Source organism: Leptosomus discolor, chromosome Z (assembly GCF_034619465.1).
Source record: "Leptosomus discolor isolate bLepDis1 chromosome Z, bLepDis1.hap2, whole genome shotgun sequence".
NCBI lineage: Eukaryota > Metazoa > Chordata > Aves > Leptosomiformes > Leptosomidae > Leptosomus > Leptosomus discolor.
The window spans coordinates 25,942,778-25,963,999 of NC_141419.1; the positions used below are offsets into that span (position 1 = coordinate 25,942,778).

A 21,222-nucleotide genomic window follows, 5' to 3' on the forward strand; every position below is an offset into this window, starting at 1 on the left:
AAACCACTCAGCTGGGATGGACTCAAGTACAAACATCAGACAGGGTATTACATTACACATCATGGAAGTAAGTCTACAACGCCTGCATGGTGAGAGTCATGTATGAAGTTCATCTATCATCACATTCAATTACCACTATTTAACAGAATGTCAACTAAAAAAATCCCACTTCTAATTAACTTCAAAAGGAGTACAATCTGGAATTTCTGTACTGGACCTACAATAATTTTTTTTGTTTTTTTAAATTGGTAGCAAAGAGTTGTAGCAGGTGTTTTTGGCAGAGAGATTTCAAAGCAGAAGATATCTCACCTACAACGGTACTGCCTAGTGACATGCTGATTTAACAATTCCTAGTCCTGAATTTTAAATACTATTTTGTGTGTACATAAGGGCCAAAATGTACATAGATATTGCAGTTAGATACTTGGATTCTGCCCTTAAATGAGAATATATTTTTAAGAAAATGCAAAAATTACTATCAAGCTTTCAAGTTCACAGGCTCAAGGACTGCAAGAAAGCCACTACTTACAGTATTGAGCAGTTTGTTACAGAAGTATTTCGTAATTGCTCAGTAGTATGAGAAAGACTGTGGAATGAAATTTTAAAACTAAGGACCAATTCTGCTATCCTTTATTTGCAGAGAAAAATACTAAGTAAATTCAACTTAAATAAATGTAACTGATTTTTCATATGAATAAGAGAAGCAAACTCCAGTCCTAATTTTTCTTTCAAATGCTGACAGCTATCTTTAAAATTTTACTTTTAAAAATACAGCACATCTAGTTGTCCCCTTGATTCATAATTAACCCTGCAGAACCACCACTCCTCTAAAATGGCTGCAAAGTATCTTTAGCAATAGTAGGAACTTCAGTGAAAAAATCTGAAATAAAATAGTTTCTATACAAGATTTTGGCCTTACAAACTTTCAAGTGGTGAGGTCAAAAAAAGTTTGCTTCAGCTTTCTCATAAGGTGAAGACAAAAGGCTTTAATAAAAGAATATTTAATTTGCCAAGTACGGGTTTAAATCTGTCCCTAATGGGAAAAAAACCCAACATAAACAGCAGAAGCCTCCAACAAAGTATACATAGAAATACTTCCTCTGAATGTTTTTCTAGCCTCCCTGCAGGATCTCACAGGCTGGAAGGGACCCCATGGCATTTAATAGCAATATAATCCTTGATGGATTTTTTTTTTTTCCAACTGTAAAGAATTCCACTGCTTTGATACATGTGTAAAGAACTGCCATTTTTTCATCTGAATTTCTCACTATTTATTTCTTTTGATGCCTTTTATTTCATGTATTGGGAAGGACAGTCAACAATTGGATCCATTTTTACCCTCTGTGTGTCCCTTAGGCATGTATAAATCTCTAACATGCTGTACCAGTTCACTTTCCAGCTAAAGAATAGCCCACTTTGCTGTTTATTTTCTGCAACCCATCCCATACTTTCACCATTTGTTGGTTTTCCGTGAACCTCTTCTAGGTGTTTGTGAATTTCTGCGTTCTTTTTATTTTTAAATAGGAGGAATGCAGGCCTGACAGAGACAGCTGGCATGCAAGCAAGCAGATGTGCATCTAACATTGAACTTATTTTTTCAATGCTCTTGGGCACTCAACTGAGGTTTTCATGGGACCTGTTATTATAACCGCAAAATCTCATAGCTGATAAGTAAAGTACCCAGCTAAGAACTTTCTTCTTTTTTAAAAAAAAAAGTAAAATTAGGATAATTTTTAGTGTATGCTTTCATTACCATTTATCTATAGTGAATTTCCTGTGCTATGTTAATGTCCAGTTACTGAGCGTTATAGTCTTTCTACATCTCTTCACAGCTGGCCCTTCTCATTGCCACTCTAAATAACTTAATGTCATGATGAAATTTTATCACTTAACTGGTAAACCCCCATCTGTATTACTTCAGAACATGCTGAACAGCACGGATTCACTGGGGGCTCCATTGATGACATCTCTACAAACCGTAAAACAAAATTACAATCACTGTGAGAACAGTCCAGTTACTGCTACCCTGTTTAGTATTTTTTATATGAGACAATTTTTTTTCTTACGATGCATACTTGTATTGAGGGTATTTGGTGAGGGCACCTGCCAAAAGCAACCTCCGCACACAGCTTCAGTCATATTGCTTCTGAAGGAGCCATGAAGCAGGTGGGCTTCAGTAAACCCAAGAGATATGTCATTTATTTTCAACAGCTGCATTGGGCTAGCCCAATACTCTGTATTTATCCATGGATCTTCTAATTCTATTCTTTGTCATCTTTTCCATTAATTTATTGGCAGAGGTATTATTGCAGCCTCCCCAGAATCATAGAATAATTTAGGTCGGAAAAGACCCTTAAGATCATCAAGTCCAAACATTAACCTAACACTCCCAAGCCCACCACTAAGCCAGGTCCCTAAGCATCACACCTACATGTCTTTTGAACACCTCCAGGGATGGTAACTCCACCACTTCCCTGGGCAATCTAGTCCAGTACTTGATAACACTTCCAGTGAAGAAATTTTTCCTAATACCCAGCCTAAACCTCCCGTGGTGCAACTTTAGGCCATTTCCTCTTGTCCTGCCACTTGTCACCTGGGAAAAGAGACCAACATCAGCCTCACTACAACCTCTTTTCAGGTAGTTGTAGACAGCAAAAAGGTCTCCCCTCAGCCTCTTCTCCAGACTGAACAACCCCAGTTCCCTCAGCCGCTCCTCATAAGACCTGTTCTCCAGACCCTTCACCAGCTTCGTTGCCCTTCTCTGGACATGCTCCAGCGTCTCAATGTCCTTGTAGCAAGGGGCCCAAAACTGCACACAGCATTCGAGGTGTGGCCTCACCAGTGCTGAGTACAGGGGCACGATCATTTCCCTGCTCCCGCTGGCCACACTGTTGCTGATACAGGCCAGGATGCTGTTGGTGTTCTTGGCCACCTGGGCACAATGCTGGTTCATGTTCAGCCGGTTGTCAACCAGCAGCCCCAGGTCCTTTTCTGCTGGGCAGCTTGTGGAAGTATAAGCAGAAACACAGCCAATAACATGCAGTACCAGAGGAATAATCAGGAACTGTGATAATCTTAGACTGTGGAGACATTCAGACTTCCTGATACCCATGCTCTCCAAGTTTCACTGTTAACTGGGTGAGATCGCAATGAGGCACGATTGTCCTCAGAAAACTGATGACTCTAGAGCTGAACATAAATTTTGTGGCCAAAAGAACATTTTGGTATACATCATCCTTTTTTCGAGAACTTCCTTTGCATTAAGTGTCCTGGAAGTTTAAAGTTTTTAAAAGTCACATCCCAGGCTCCAAGGAACCTGGTTAGGAAAATAAATGGCATCTCAGGGATGGAAGGGTAAGGAGGGAGAGAGCGGAACAGCAAGAAAGATCACAAGCATAACCTTAACTCAAATACTGAAGTATCAAACTCACTTGAGGACTAGTGCTTGGAACAGTACAAGCATATGCTCACAAATTCTCACCACTAGTCAAGCATATTTAAGCATACTGTGCAAGCTGAATTGAAGAGTAAATCTCAAGGGTTAAAAATTTGCTTTAAGAAACCAGATTTTAGCTCATGGTACCAATTTTTGTATGACAAAGGAAGTGTAAGGAAAACAAAATAGATGTGTCAGAAATTTTGAAGGTGTGATGGGAAAAGAAAATGAGGTGTTGAATATTTGAATAACAGCAATGCTGTGATGAATGTATAAATAGACAGGACGATTTGGTGGCATTATGCTGCTGACATTATTATGACCATTAAGTAGCAGAGGAGTGCATCAACAAAGAACAATAGAGTCAAAGTCAATATGAAGCTGCCCCCACCCTCAAACTGTGCCCACTCACGCACAAGCAGGCACACCATTCAGATTCACTGTGAATTAAGCTAGAAGCAAAAAGTTACACAACCTGTGCAAATGGTAACATTACAACTGAAAAACTCTAACTAATGAAAATATACCATGCTTTTCTGAGATGTTTAGAAAGTATTTAGTGACTACAAAATGTCAAGGAATTACAGATTATTAGGTATCAATGTTATGCATAACACAAGAAGAAAAAGCAAAGTAATGAGAAGCGAACTACACTTTACGCCCCTTTCCTGACTGTCTGAAATCATATTTCTCATGACTAGAAATCGGCTAGATTGATGTCAACTTAAAATTACAGAGAAACACTCACAGTTTTCATACATCATTGTATATTCAGTTTAAATTATTTTTGATACCTAAATAGCAGTATATTAATTCCTTCCCTACCCCAATTCTCAAAATAAGTGCGTAGCACTTTTCAACATTTTTAAGGAATGGATAATTCTTTTTTTCTACAACTATACAGCATAAGTATAATGACCCCAAAAATATTTTCACTGACTTTTTAAAAACGAAAACCAGAGACCAGGTGATAGAAATAAACCATTCAGGTTTTGGATAGCAGATGCTTGGATTTAGAACAGCGGCCGAGAAACACTTACACATAAACAAAACTGATTCATGTATTACCTACTTCTGATAAGACAGTAAGTACTTGGGATAGCTTGCCTACATTTTTTACGTGTTCTAGTCACTAGGTTAATTTTTTCAACCTTCTTTTGGTGCTGAAGGAGCAGAAGGTCAAATGGTTTTTTGAGCCATCTCTTCCTACTATGCTATGCTTATCTCCTCACAAACAGAAGCAGCTTCACCCACAGTGCTGGGATTGCTTTGTACAATATACCACCAGCCTAACTGTGACAAGCATGCCTGCTGTGCAAACCAGCTCGTTCTTCCCTCTGAACTAATTGCATCCACTGCTCCAAGTTAATGGAATACTTTCTCTGTATCACCTTTGCAAACCACAACAGCTGTTGCAAGAAAGCCTGCAGTGCATACTCGAATGCTTGTGGCCTCTTCTTCAGTTGTGGCTATGCAAAACATCCTGGGATAATGTGAATGTGCTTCTCTAGAGGATGCCACTGAAGGAGTACAAGACATAATCAATGTAATCATATTAAAGACTATAAAAGTGACTTTAAGCCATGCGCCTCTTAAGTTTCTGCTATAAAGTTTGTCCGAGCTCATGGTTTGTCATTTGTAAAAATTTCAGACAATAAGAATTGTCTGGATCAAGATATAAATTTAAATCTTTCTTATAAAGATAAATATGTTAGATTCATAAATGTATTTCTGCTGCGACTTGCTGGAAGAGCTCAATTGAAATTTCTTCAAAGATTCTTTTCAAAGAAAAAAGCTCTGCTGACTGAGCTTTGATTAAAAGAGCTTTTTATTGAAGCTCTTTAGATTTGAATAGTAATTTAAAACAAAAAAGTTTATTAAAATATCTTACAGTATCTTTAAAATCATTCAATATAGCAATTTGTATTACCCAAAACCAGTGAAGCTGTGAAAGAACCCAATTAAATGTGATCTTCTAATGCCTCCAATTTATTGTGTCTTTGTAGTACATCTTGCAATTAAGAATTGCTAATCTCTTCATTACTCAAATAGCTCTTTTCTACCTACAGAACATTGACTAAAAGCTCAAATCACATTGGTTGAAGAATTTTGGTTATAGCAGTTTCTTCTTCATTTACAGATAATGTCTGCAAGAATTGTATCCTCTTTTCCTTTAATACCTCCTTTCTTTAAATATTGTCATATCTACCTCATTCTCTTCCTGGGACAAAACCCTGCCTTCTTAAATTCCAAATATATTGACATTCTACTCATTTTAATCTTGCAGAACTGCATTATCAGCCCAAAGCTTCAAAACATGAAAAGAACCTCCTTATTCAGATAGAGAACCATTTACAGAGTATTTAAATATGAACTATAATGCAGAATAAGAGGAAACAATGCAGAAATAGGAAAAAGCCAGAAAACCCCTACAGTGTTGGCCGTGATGTCTAGGACAATAAGAAAGATGAAACCAAACACAGTCATAGGGCGAACTAAATTTAATCTGTAAGAGTGATGGTGTTTATTATAATCTTTTACCACCTGATGGCTAATTTCAACTACTTAGAAGTTACAGTAGATTGCACAAGTACCTCTAGTTCATTTCAGCTCAAAATGACTGAACTTAGTTTAGTACATATTTGTGTACAGAGTGCTTAAACGTAGTCTTTGCACAGCCCCGTGCTCAACTGGTGTCTTCATTAAGCACCACCTGTCTCAGATGACTGCTTGCAGTTACAGCACAAGTTCTGACTTAGCACTGTACAACCAAGATGGCACACGCAAACCTGAAGTAACACTCAAACTACTTCATATAACCTTTAAATTTGATCTAAGAGACTAAAGCTGGTTAGCTCACACTTCAACATGTGAAACCATTTTTCTTTCCTACAGGAAGCTATTTCTGCATTTGAGAACTCTAGTAATGTCCATGCAATGCAGAATTCAAGTATGCACATAGAAACAAATCTGCTAGGAACATTTTTGATATTCCTGCTGTCTGCTCATGTTTTTCCCCAAGAGCTTAGAGTATGATCATTTGCATTATTGCTTCATAACTCAATGCCTCAGAACTTTCTCAGAAAGTCTGTGACTCATCCCTTTGACTAACCATATCTGATAGTTAACTTTCGCAAAGTCTCAAACACTCTTTATAGGTGCACACTGCAAGGGACCAAAGGTACCCTGTTAACAATTAGCATCTGGAAGACCGACTCTTCAACTTGCACGTTCCCATCCATGTTCATATCAGCGGGCTCCAGATTAACATTGCCACATTTACCTTTCCTCCTACATCTATAAAGTTTTGTCCAAAACAAACCATTTCAAAATCCAGAAAACAATTATGGGCAAATTAAATTTCTACGAAATCAAATCTAGACGTGATTTATGCTTAGTCTTTCTGGTGTAATAACCTCCTACAGTAAGAGCAAATGTTTTTTCATTTCCTGTAGTGCACAAATACGTTTTAATATCTTAGTGAAATCTAAGTAAGAGTAAAGTAAATTGAAAGTAAAGTAATAAACTGGTTTTTACTGGATTTTTTGATACTCATTAAATATCAATAGTCCTTACAAAATTACGAAATTTTGGAAAAATGCATTTCACTCAAAATCACAAAACCAAAGAAGCAAGTTTAGGAATATTAATTCTAATTGGACTTATTTGGAATACCAAATCTAAGCATGTATAACACTAACAGTCTCTCTCTGCCTGCTGTTTTACTAGTAGTATTATTCCACCTTTAAAAAGCAATTCATAGTCTTAAATGAAGAAATACTATTATGTTCTATAATTGTTTTAGAAAAAAATATGTGGCAGATGTGTAAGGACAAGTATAAGTGTCAACCACAATGGAAACGATGAGAATATCCAGCAAATGTTTAATATTTCAGTTTTGCATACTGAAGATCATCTCTATCATCATTTAGTGGTACTATCTCAAAATACAAAAAATGTTTCATGCAGCATAGTCAATACTACTGCTCACTTTTCCAAGAGCTTCTTGGCATAGTATCTTACTTTATTTTCATTACATTATTTTTATGTAAATTTATGAAGTCTTCAAAGTCTTTTTCAGTACCATTTTTCATTAAGCAGCATTTTAAATGTATGTTAAATGATCTATAATTTTTCCGTCCACTATTTTAATAAAGCAAACATTTCAACAGCCTCAGGGGTACTAATTACATTTTACGCTCCACTACAAGGCCTAAAAAAATTTAGGCAGGTAAAATGCCAAAATACAGATGTATTTAGTCCACATCCCTTGGACTTTTCAGTAAATGCTCAGACCATATTAGTATTTATACAGCTAGGTTCAATTCAGTTAGTATTTAACAGCATTGTCTTAAGTCACTGTTTACCAGGAACATAAGCACGCCTATAAAGTGCATGCTGTGACCACACACCGCTGTGGTAAGATTGCTATGGAGATTTATGTAACAGACTACTTTAAACGAATTGCTTCAAAACTATCTCAAGGACATATGCACAATCAGGAAAACAACCCTCTCAAGTGTAATGCAGATACAATTGTAAGACTCAAACTGTCAACACTTGAAAACGGTACTAAACACTGGAGTCTCTTCAAACTTGAAGGGTGCATCACTTTCAGCATTTGACTATTATCTCATCTTGACCTGCAGTAATTCTTGTCTTTTTTCCCTGGAGAAAAGAAGGCTTGGGGGACCTCCTCACAGTATTCCAGTACTTAAAGAGCAGCTACAAAGAGGACAGAGGCTGTCTCTTCACAAGGAGCCACATGGAAAGGACAAGGGATAACAGGTAGAAGTTGCACTGGGAGAGGTTTCATCTCAATATAAGAACATTTTTTACAGGGAGAACAATCATTCACTGGAACAACCTCCCCAGGGACATGGTGGAGTCCCCATCACCGGAGGTTTTCAAGATGTGATTGGACAACGTGCTAGATAATCTCATCCAGGCTTCCTTTCCCACAAAAGGGTAGTCCAGATGATCTTTTGAGGCCCCTTCCAACGTGAGCCGTTCTATGATCTTATGACTCTGGTCCAGCAGATTTTTGCAGGAGGTCCCGTGTGAAAGAAAAAAAAAACAAACCATAGCATGAGAAAGTGGTCCCATATGGAGAACTCAAAAAGTTAATTATAAAACACAAGAAAAAGACTGAAAGGAACACAGGAAATTCTCAAATGTATGGCAAGAACTTAGTATTAGAGACCTGGTAGTTTTCAGAGTCTCTATGGACCTCTGCTCTAAATAATTATCTTTTATGACCCCTAAAATTTCACCCATGGATTCTTTCATTTTAGCCATAAGATCAAATCACTCAGGTAGCCCCAAAGGCCTAATAGAACATTATGTACTTCTGAGGAAAAAAAACCAAACAAACAAACAAACAAAAAAAAACCAACAAAAAAAACAAACCCACACCAAAAAGTTGAAACCATTTGGATTTTGAAAATAAAATAATTTTAAGGAATTTATTTTCTAACATTGAGTTCTTCCATAATGATAATGTACAGATCAAACCAATAATTTCACTTCTGTCATCTCAGACACTTACTGCAATCAGAAATAGGTAAGGCACTATTTGGATGACCAGTAAGTCAGCATTTATTTTTTTCATAGATACGTTCTTGTCAGGTGTTTCTAACAGGCACCTCAGATGATGTTCTAGTTATATCAGTGTGGCCAAATTAGTTTATTTGTAGTACAGAAGGTTAAGTAAGGAGAACTTAGCCTGAAGTACTATTCATTTTCTGCACCTCATTTACTCAATGCTATGTTTGGCAGGTTAAAACAAATACTTTTAGATCTACACACACAATACAGATTCTTTTTATGCCCCTGCATTTACAGTACGAATATATAAGATTTTGCTCTTTGGAGCAGCGCAGTTTCAAGCTTAAAGGACTTTTCAACTATTGTACAAAACTGGATCAACTATCTCTCTTTTCATTTTTTACTGCTCAATGAATTCTGCTGCTTTATGCATGACTATTTTCTTTACACTCATTTAAATAACAGTACAGTTCACAGTCAGAAGGGAACTATAACACAGGAATTCCAGCATGAAGTTGTTTAAAGAAGATATCTGGAAAACACTTTATTTCCAATATCTTTCCCACATGGAAACAGGACTTCACCCCATGTTACTTAATTCCTTTGATTATTCTCAAGAGTTACCTGTTGTAATCAACGATTGTTTCACTAGCCGGTTAGCTCCTGATTTATTTTTCTTAGCAATAGTGTGCAAGAGTGAAGCAGAGAGAACTAAGTGTTAATAAGGCATCAAGTGAAATGAGACAAACATCGTTACCAAAAAATCCAGGTACCATAGTAAAATTCTATGTAAAATACTAGCTTTTTTCTAAACAAAGAAATACTGTCAGTTTCTTTCAGGTTCAGCTATTTATTTCAACAGGTCATTAGAATCTACATTTCACTTACATGTTAACAACTGATTAGAGAAAAATCAAATTTTGTAGTCTAAAATACAGGATAAGAAATAAGCCCTACCACAGCAATTATTATTAGTAAATAGCAGTGATCTAAGCTGAGTAAGTAACAGCCCATAAGCTACTCTCAAGACCATAACGAAAAAGAAATAGAAGCTATCTAGAAGAAGAGACAGATAACAAAATGGATTACCCACACACAGTCCTCTCTCGTACCATAACGCTCCTACTGATCTGATCTGCCAAAAGCACGGACTATGGGCAGACAGAGGTAGTACTTAAGTGACATAAAGCAGCAATCACCTGGCATATGCTTAAGTAACTGATCTTCCAAAAATCAAAATCCACTACCAAAGATAGCCTCACCGTCAGCAGGGAAAAAACCCCTAAAACAATGGTTAGGTTTCAGCTTTATAGAGGAAGGTGGCATGAACTTCAAACAAAGTTGAATTACACATGACAGAAGTAAATAACTTAAGTCACGTAAATAACATTAAGTAAATAACTTAAAATGAGTGGACAGAAAACACGCAATACACTTCTGTTTGTTCTAGGTTGTGCAGAGGTTACCTGTCTTACATGTATCCACTGAGAGGAAGTTCTGTCAGCAGCAAGTACATAAAAGAAGGGAAGCAAAAATGAAGGCCATTTAGAACACTTAAGCTATTCCCCAAGTTAATTTTCAGGAAAGGGACACTAATCACAGTACAAAATAACAGAAGAGGGCTGTTGTGGAACAGTGGGATGGAGTTTATCTGCAACGATTGGATTATGTCAAAAAAATAAAAAAGGGAAGCTGCAAAAGAACAGGAATAATCAAATCATTAGTGGTTTTGGATAATAAAGCTGGAATTATTTTTGCAAGTTTTAAAAGGAACAGACAAGAACGATTACCAATTTTTTTCCTTCATCTACCCCTCCCTCCAAGTGAATAGATTAGGAAAAAGTGTTTTCTTCTGCTTTTGCTAACTCAGGAATACACCCTGCAGTTGAGAATAGCCAGTTTACAGAATTCGTGATTTTTGACTTTTGCTGGCAAACTTAGCAGGCTCCAACTAAAGAGTAATCTTTCTCACTTAAAGCAAGTCATGCATCTGTGGTCCAGTGCCTCAGTGTCTGACAAATGTTCTGCAGAATTTGAAATGGATTGCAATGAAATAAATTCCATAAAATCTACTCATAAAGTTGCAGTTAAATTCAAATACATTGAAATGAATCCCATAAGTTCCTATATGTACATTCCATCTGTTTCCCCATCCTCCTCTGAAGGCCAAGATAATTTTACTAAAACCTAGAATCTTCCATTTCACTTACACCAATATAACCTGTTATACTATATAAGAGCCTAAAAGCAACTCCCAGATTTGATACAAAACAGATTTCATCCCCTAAAGCAACACTTCTAAGACTTACAGTAGCTTTTTTTTGAATTTGCAGCATGTTGCCTTCCCTCCTGAAGAGGTAGTCATCTTTTCACTGATCAAAAGGTGATCCAACAATGAAGAGAATTTTTTCCATTAGTAAAACTGTTGGTATTAATACTGTTTCTACAATATACTTTCAATAATGCCCCTAAATTAAAATAGCAGCTTTGTCAACAAATTACACCTGGACAAATGACCCTAGTCTTATGGAAATACTTAAGCAATAGGAACAAAATCCGTGTTTATACCATCCAGCAGGCAGTACTTTTTGTAATGTTGAAAAACTTCCCTCTAAGACACACTATGTGTGTGTCTTTAGCAAGACAAGGGCAGAAATATCTTCCAGGCATCATGTAATCTACAAGAACCACAGTGACCAGGACAAAATTCTGCCCCATTTTGATCTGTAGTAAAACTGCTCCTACATGTGATTTTGGTCAGACAAATCAAGCTAGCTGACGGAAACAAGTATTTCAGAACACTTACATATTTGTGAATTCACACCAAAAGCCTGCAGTCCTCAGAAGTTTCAGAAAAGCGTAATAAATGAGGAACTGCAAACTAGTTATAAACTAGAACAGACTGGAGTTAAGACCTCTACTTACAGAAGAGCTGCATTCATTGCATTTGGCAGCTCAAGGAGGTGTGCATCTTTTCTTTCAAAACAGCCAGAGGCCCTTCATGCATCCAGGAGCTGTGTGCTCTGCCACATCCCAGCTCCCTACCAGTACGACCATAGAACTGGTCAGAAGCACAATCAAGAATCTCACGGTAAGAACCAACACAACAGGAAACCTAAAGCAATGGCAGTGCTAAACTTTCAACAGGAATTTGACTTTCAAACAAATTCAAACTTATAGTATTACAGACAAGTTCTACCCACAGAAGAAATGTAATGGTTTGACCGGTTTTTCCATGCTCCATTGACAAGCATGTGACAAAACTGCAAAACCAAAAAGTTACATTTAATTCAATTCAAAGAATTATAACAAATCCAACCAGTAACATTTACCAACTCCTGGATTTAGAAGTAGTTGGTTATGAATGATGCACAATGCAGATACAAAACTGCAGTGTGCAGAATTAGAGCCTTTCCTAGAAAACCTGCAATTTGAGTATTTACCTAGACATACTATTGTAGTACATAAAGAATTGTTGCCTGGTGTGTCTATATGACATAAATATAAATTATTTCAATCTAATAAAAGCAGAAAATAATAGAAACTGAGTCACACCAGATTTTTCACCTTCAAAACTTACTCTCAAGACCCCTGTGCCAAATCCACAATCAATTATCCCATAAAAAATTCCTTGAAAAGTAGTGTCATACCATTCACAATGCATCAACAGGAACTTACATCCACTAATGTTATTAACATTGCATTACAATCTAAGGTATTTCCATCAGGACAAGGACAGCTGTAATAATTGTATAACCACAGCTTAAGCCTTATTGGCAGTTCAGGCAGGTGGGTGTTGATGTTCTCAAGGAAAAAAAAAAAAAAAAACCAACCCACAACACAAAACCAACAAAAAAAAACAACCCACAAAACAACAACAACAAACCCTCAACAAAACCCACACACCACACACATGGCCAGTATTTGTTCTGCTTAAATTCTAAGGAACATTTGCCAAAAGTCAGAAAGTTTTTAATACGGTGGAGACCAAATATGCAGGAAAGTGTGTGACACTCCTAAGAGGCTACAAAATTCTACTTTCAGCATTCCTATTACTCAATGCAAAATATTTATGCAGGGGGGGAAACGCTTACTTTATTGTACATGTTCCAACATCTAACAGGTGTGCAACCTGCTGTAGGTGAACATGCTTTAGCAGGTGGGTTGGACTAGATGATCTCCAGAGGTCCCTTTCAACCCCTGCCATTCTTTGATTCTATAATCTTAGGCAACAGGCAAAAATTTTCTACACAAACCAGTTTTCAATTTTGCAAAACAATGATTCACTATGAAGTTAGATGCATTAACTTAAAACAAACAAAACCAAATTTCTAGTGACAAGCTGAAAACCCCCAATATTTACCGTTATCTTCCTCACAATCTTATAGGTTGTTTTATTTAATTGTTTTCCTTATCTTGTCACCTGGTTACAGCTGAGAAGGAAAAAATATTTCCATTATTTTCATCCTCACAAAAACATTCCCCTCTGGCCGGTCAAAAAGCAAGCATCTACACACTTAAAATTTTTATTTTACATATTATAACTCACCTGCTTGGGAAGCCGGAAGAGAGAATTTTTGTAAAACATATCTTTAGCCTGACTCCATGTTCCATCGATGATGATCAAAACAGATGGACTAGAAGATATCACAGCAACTTCTTCCAAATTGCTTGCTTCAGCTCCAGGATACAAAACTAGAGTACTGGGATTTCTGCACACAGTTGCTAACTCGGGATACCTTCAATGCACAGACACACAAAATCACAATAATTATTAAAAGTCATACTTCCAGATATTCCCACTCATCATCTTCAGCTTTTACTTAGGTTTCAAAGAAGTTATTCGCTCAGCTACCACTTTCTAACACCTCAAAAGTTGTTCGTTCTCCCTCAGCTCCTAAGGGGGGGGGAGAAAAAAACACCCTCAAAGGTAATCGATAAAAGCTTGATAAAGCAATATATCAGGAATATTTTCCAGTGTTTTAATCATTAACTTTCTAATGTCTATTAGAACTAAAGATGTTCTGAATTGTTTACCAAAATGTAACGTATGTGTTCTAGCAAAATTTGTTCAAGCTCTTGGCACAAAAACACTACAATCATCTCATTTTGACTGTGGTATATATAAAGAACATCAGCAATTTATGGTATACATCTAGAGGACATTTTTGAAAACGTTACCATCTCAATTTATCTTTTTTTTTTTTTCTCTAATTACTACTTCTACAGTTACAGTCCCAAAACTTGTACACTCTCTTTTTCTTTCCTGTTGGCTTCTACATGGTACCAGAGTAACTACTGCCCACTAAGCGTTCACCTAATGTAGACAGAAGTTCCTGAAGTTTTTGCCGGACACCACTGTTCGTTTATAAAAATTTATGAAATGCATTGTCGTTTAAGTAGTATGGAAGCCTCAAAAATCACCTAGTCAGGTAGGCTGGTCAGGGAGAATTTGAGGAAAAAGCTGGCCTTGTAACAGACTGCATTACTTGTCTTGAATCAATTTCAGCAGTATCATCATGTAGTCTTCAGAATCACCTCAATCAGAAAGCAGGAATAAATACAAAGCATCAGCTGACTGTCTGAAGCATGCAACAAAGAATAAGAAATTAATTCTGGTAGTACCTCAGAGGTTATAAAGAGTAACTGATGTGGTAGGAGATGAGCAATATGTATTTGAAATAGCACGTGACTATTTGTGCTCTGAAGTGAAAAAGGAAAGCCAGTACATCTTATCAGAGAAAATAAGGTGTATCAGAATGAGGTTAACAATAGCCAGCACACAAAGTGGGCTCTCTATGCTACCTATCAAGAACAACTAGGTGTAAGAGCACGGGCACAGACATAGGCAGGATGCACACATGTTAAATTCACAGAGAATTTCCTAATGCCACTGTGACCCTGCAGTTTTTAAGCCCCAGGAGTTCAGCACCTGCATCACTCATCCAAAAAATCAAGAATCTCCTTCCTTAAGAGAGGAAAAAAAAGAAAAAAAGGTTAGGGAAGACAGATGTAGTTAGTAATGGGTTTTGAGTTGATAAGTGTACTTCAAATCTGTGCACTCCATTACCACCATCTGGGGATATACGTGAAAACACAATTTTACCACTGTTAGGTTCAGGCAGAACTGCAGTGCCTAAGACATTGAGATCCTGAGCTTAAGATTCATATAGGACCATGTGGGAAATAAGTGAAATGAAAGAGGAACCAAATTCAGTGTACCAATAAGCTCAAAGCTAGTATTCCAACATTTGACCATCCTTGCCCCCCCAAGCAAACAGTCAGACTGATTCAACACTACGTGGATCCTTACTGTCAACATCATTTACTAAAGAAAGAGTAACGATCTTTCCTTCCAAAATGAACAGTAAAAGTAAGTGTAGAGACAGGAAATCTGTAAGATAAGTCTGTGGCAAACACAAGTACAGGGAAACTCCTCTGCCCAAAATCTGCTTAAACCTTACTTACGTTATGGTAATTTGGTATCACCGTAGTTCAACCAAAATCACGCTACACAAAACCAAAAGCAAGGTGGTATCTCACTACAGGCTACCGAGCCAAGTTTTAAATCCAGAAAAACAGTCATTATGTTCAGATGTTGTCTTGAGCACCCAACACCTCAAAGAGCAAAGTATCCTGGGATAGCAGAGCTTTCAAATCATTAACATATCTTAGATAATTTAAAAAAAAAAAAAAAAGAATTACTAAAACTAATCCAAAACCATAATGATTATAAAGCACTACGAGCTCATATTATCAACGCTACAACTGAGGTCTTACTCTTTGAAATACAATTCAGTTGTAAACAATGTTTTTCACGGCATACTCATCCAAGAATTCTAGTCATTTCAGTTTACAACAGTTCATATGCAAAAACAAAGGCAGGGGGATGGTTCAAACAAATTTTGTAAATCTGTCCCACAAATTTAACCTAGGATTTGAGGGCTGACTATGCATACACTGTCATAAGAACTCATAACACATTACAAACTAGTAGCAGTTGCTGCTATCTTTGAAGAGTTTACTATCCACAGACTTAATCCTAGAGTGACACCGAGCTCACTCAGACAGCTATTGAGTACTCTTTCCTTTCATGGACACAGGTTCTCACAAATACACAGTGCACAACCCCTTCTAGGTTATGGTTCACATTGACAGTCACAGTCCATGTCAGTAGTTTTATTAAAATATGTGTCTTCCATTCATCAAACATGCTTCTTCCTTCCTTCCTTCCTTCGAACAGCAGGGGAGGAATGAGATAAACATAAACACCCAATGTTTGCTTAGAAAGGGACATAGTTTGTATAAAACAAGTTTAAAAAAATTTTTTATGTATTTCTATACAGGTACATCCTGTTAATTCCACTGCAAGTTTTGTATTTGCTGGGGTTTAAGGCTTTGTTTCCTCTCAGTTTGTTGCTGACACATAGTGCAATCAGACTTTTTCTACTCACACACTACTGCTAAGAATTTGTCCCCAAAACAGTTTTTACATACATCCTTCAGCTGCATTTAATTAGATCTGTGAAAGAAATGAAAAGTCTCAGTACAAGTCTGAATTTATATCTGGTAAATAAAAATTAATCTGTTAACTGAACAAATTGATAAGGCATTCAAATGGCAGGTACATACCAACAATATCCTTTTTGACAGCCACTTAACGAGAATATGCTTCTGACATGGTCGCTTTGGTTAAAAACCATAGTACAGTGTATTTAATCACATACTACTTCCGAAATACTGCTATAGGGCAGGATTTTCTCTACAAGAATTATATGTTTTTAAAGGAAACTTACAGGAAATAACTGTGAAAAATTAGCCATTTCAATATAATGCTGAAATAGAGCTGTTGCCTGCTCAGCTCTTTTGAAAACCTGATCCACACTACAACTTTTTTTCCTCATACACTTGCACTTGTATGCTTAAGCTTACTATAGCATATAAGTAAAAGGACTAGGAATTAGATTTCATCTTCACAGAGCTTTACTTCTAAAAGTAAGTGCATATTATCCTACTATAAAAACACATTCAAACAATGTTAATACTGATTTTTTTGAATACCAGTAGTTTGTTCCATTGTTTAACTACAAGAGTAATTTGAGACAAATAGTATGTCTTATTAAAAATACAGGAGACAATTTCATTAAGGCTGATGTTTGTATTCATGACGACTCATGAAATATTAAAGAATATATGCCAGTTTTGAAACTCTCCTCAGAGCCACAGCAGAAGCTCCTTGCTCAGTCCCCTGCTACGCAGGAAAATGTATTTTTGCTTTTTATCCCTGACTAAATTTCCCCTGCAAAACAAGTGCAACATCAAAAACTCAGTACCAGGTCAGCTGGCAGTCCAGACAGCCTTGTTTAGAAAGGGAGAAATTTCAGGCCACACACTAGATCACTGCACTGGGAGGTAGATAAGCAACCTCTTAGCAAGACACATTTCTGATCCTAAGTCCTCCAAATTGTTAAGAGTTGAGAGAGGAATTGGGTAAGTCTCACCAGGCCTGTAGCCACTCTTCTGTGAGCTCTTTATCCTTTGGGGTGTTTTTGGTTTTTTTGCTTCTTTTAAATTCAAGCTGCTTTTCTTTAAATTCAGGAACACAGTTCTGTAGTCCAGCTAGACTTCTGTATGTGTTGAAATTAAACCAAAAAAACACACAGAGGTAAGCTAGAAGCAGAAGGCCAAATTAGGATAAGCACATGCTAGGAGCACAAACACGAGCAGTCACACCAGAATAAGCTAGTCCAAGCTACAGAAGGACTGCTTCATTCCGATGATGGAAGAATTCCACACAGCAACTGTCCAGTCAGAAGCATGGTCTTCTTGGTTTTTGCCATCTTGTGACATAAAGTAGCATACAGTTTCACAGCATTTGTGACATCAAGACACGTAGCTTCGACACTGCAAATGCAGAATGAGGGGGGACATCTGTGCTGAGGGCAGCAGTTGCTCTAGACAAGACAGCTGGACCACATGCCTCACGACAAAAATTTGTTTACCAAAAATGCCTCTGCAAATGAGTTTGCCCGCTACTTTATCACAACCTGGACTTAGGAACAACTTACTGAAAGAAGTTCCTCTTCTAATTGTGTCTCTTCTCACCAGTGTTCAGAACATTGACATTTCCTGCCATCTTTGAAACCTTGTCTGCAAGTGCTTCAAATGTGCCTGTGGCCCAATACCAGCAGACATGTCAAAGCCAGTGTTAAGGCTGGGCATGGTAAAGGGGCACAGCAGTAAGCCCAAGACAAGGAGAAGAGAGTGAAGAGCAGTGTGGTTGCTGGTCAGCATTTGAGACTACTTTAAGTTACATCTTTATAGTGCTTTTGTAGAAGCCTTTCTTAGTGTGAAGCGTGACTAACTTCAGAGAATTAACAAGGGCTTTAAGTTTATCTTCCATTTCAGTCAGAACAGACATGCTGATGGCAGTCCCTTTGAAGCCACCAAATTTCAAGCGGAGACTAAGAAGCTGAGTGTCTAAACAAGTACTTTTCTTCCTACAGATCAGAGGCTGACTTTTAAAAGAATTCAAAACTCTGGGTCAGTCAGGGCAAAAAAGAAAGATAATATTGCACATATGAAAAATATCTCCTAAACAATCTGTTACTCCTTGGCCTTTCTCAAAGACGCTGAAAAAGAATGGTATAAACTCCTAACTGAGTGACAATAAGAACTTACTTCTTAATTTAGGTACTGTACTTTAGCATACTACCAGACTTGGTATGCTTTGGAATTACTTTGTTTTGCATGCTACTTCACAAACAACTTTTCTTATTAAAGTGGACCAGGTAAAGAATTTCAAATACAAAATTGTTCTATGTTAACTTAATAGGCATGAAGACAATCAATTAAGCAAATCACAGAATCACAAATCCTTTTTTTATTTTACGTCACATATATTTGTGCACTACTAACAGCAGTTATCAAAAGTTTCCTGACGATTTGTTGTGATTAGGACTCTGAAGCCATGAATATGAATCCTTAAATAAAAATCTCAAAAGGATATATTACAGTGAATCTCTGATGAAGTTACAAACACACACAACTCATATGTACTTAACAAGGAAAGAAGATGTGCAGCTCTGTAACATTTCACCCTAGCCAAGGCAATCGTTTAACTGAGTTCTTAATTGTCATGGCAGGGGGTGGAAGAATACAGCTTAATTTTCCTTTCAGAAATACTACAACTGTAACAGTTTATAACAGTTTTTAGTTGATGTTACCTAAAGGGCCTGATAATGAACATGGCTTCATTGTCTGAACGGGACGATTTAGGCTTCTGAATTACTGTATAGCACTATAATTACAAAAATACAATTTAAATGATAGAAGTGACACTTGGTGGGAACTAAAAGGACTTCAAATTCATATGTGTTGGACGTTAATATAAAAAGAGCTTGCTTGAAAAATAGATGCAGGTAAAAATAGGTGTAACTTTGTCTAAAGCCTGCAAGGCAGAGCAAGATCTGTTCTTTACTCTGTGGGCCCCTAAGTAATAACTAACGAGGAAAATAATAAAATGGAGGTATATGAAAGATCAGATGGATTGGAACTTTCTTTTCTAACCATTTCTACGTTGTTAAAAACTAGCAGAAGCTCTCCAACAAGCTTTCCAAACAAAGACAATAGAATTTTAAAACCCGAAGTTGTTCACAGGATTAGTGGTCGAATCTAAGAGTAAGTATGAAAAGACAAAAAAAAAAAAAAGGTTACTATTTCCACAGAAGAAACCACAACAAATTAAGGGGATAAAATGGAAAGCATGAAAAAGAAATGCAATGAGAACTTTTACGAAATCCTGAACACTTCACTGATGTCACAAACCATACGAAATATAAGAAGTATAAGGAAACATAATATAGATACAACAGAGACTCACTAAGACACTAAGGATGGTTATAAAAGTATAGTACAAGTCTAAGTGAGTACCATGAAAAAAAAACAAGTTCACTAATTAAAACCAGAGGGAATAAAACAACCATAAACCACCACACTGGTCTGCAATCCAGGGAAAACTAGTAATAAATAAAATTAGGAATAAGTGGAACCTCAAAAATTGAATTTCACAGTTGACCTTTTCAATGGAATAACGTGGGAATCACAACCATCAACAAACAAGTCAGCTCTTACATTAGAATATAGGCCACCTCAAAACGTACTCTACTGCAGTCAAAACACAGTGTCCTCCCTTACACAAAAACAAACAAACAAAAGACACCACAACCATATAGGTGTTAACTAGCTGGAGAAGGTCTACTGACAAGAACAGCAAGAAGGACAAAAGTCTTCACGGAGAAACTGAAGGTTGTAATTTTTAAAGAAAAGGTGGCCGAAGGGAAATCTAGTTAACAGTCTCCAAAACCACAAGAGGAAGGAAATAACCTGTTCTCTATGTCCACAGAGGACAAGAAAAGAAATAATAATTGCAGCAAGAAAGAATCAAACGAAAGAGTGACAAAACCTCACAAGCTACCTAATGGCAGTAAGTTAAGTTTGCACATTAAAACAGACCCATTGAGAATTCTGCAGACTGTGCTGTACATGGTATTAACACCATGCCCTACATGCAGCTGATCCTGCTTTCATAGGGGTGTAACAGTGGCATCTTGAGGACCCTTCTACTCCTACTTCTCCAGATATGCTGAGATATATCTATAGATAGATAGATAGATAGATATAGAGATATATATATATATGTAATGAATATTCAATGCCAGTGCTGGTCTTCAGTTGCTCTCATTCTTAAATGTAATGATTTCACGTAATGGAATTACCCTGAAGGAATATCCTCTATAAGGACATGATGGTGTTTCCAGTGTTCTCACACATGTACTTATCACATGATTTTCCTATGAACATTCATTCCTGGCACTGCACATACTGTAGGTATTTCTAGCTTTTTGTGGATTTCAGAAAATGCTGGCATTCCCAAGAAAAGTCAGTTTGTATCATCTACAGTTGTAGTTTTCCACTTCAATGCAGGTAACATTTTACTGTAGTAATTAAAAATAAGATCAATCTGAAGATAATCACTTTCTATAAATACATCGATATAAAATTTCTTATCTGTTAACCACCTTTCTATGACTGACAACTAATGTAAAGTTCAAAAAGATAATGCAATTTAAAAGATATATTTTAAGGTGCAACTATGGTCTTGAACTCTGTAAGAAAAATACTTGCAATACTTGCTTCTCATACAAACCAGCCTTAGTTTTGGTATGCAGCAGGCATTG

General features: G+C 36.8%; 1 protein-coding gene across 1 annotated transcript in view; it reads right to left on the bottom strand.

Moving 5' to 3' along the window:
* The window catches only part of DTWD2 (DTW motif tRNA-uridine aminocarboxypropyltransferase 2), a 93,850-nt gene that overhangs the window by 22,228 nt on the left and 50,400 nt on the right, over positions 1-21,222 (bottom strand). Inside the window, exon 6 of the mRNA XM_086480052.1 lies at positions 13,533-13,722. Within this exon, the coding sequence (XP_086336178.1) occupies positions 13,533-13,722 (190 nt within the window). The remainder of the gene's footprint in view (positions 1-13,532; positions 13,723-21,222) is intronic.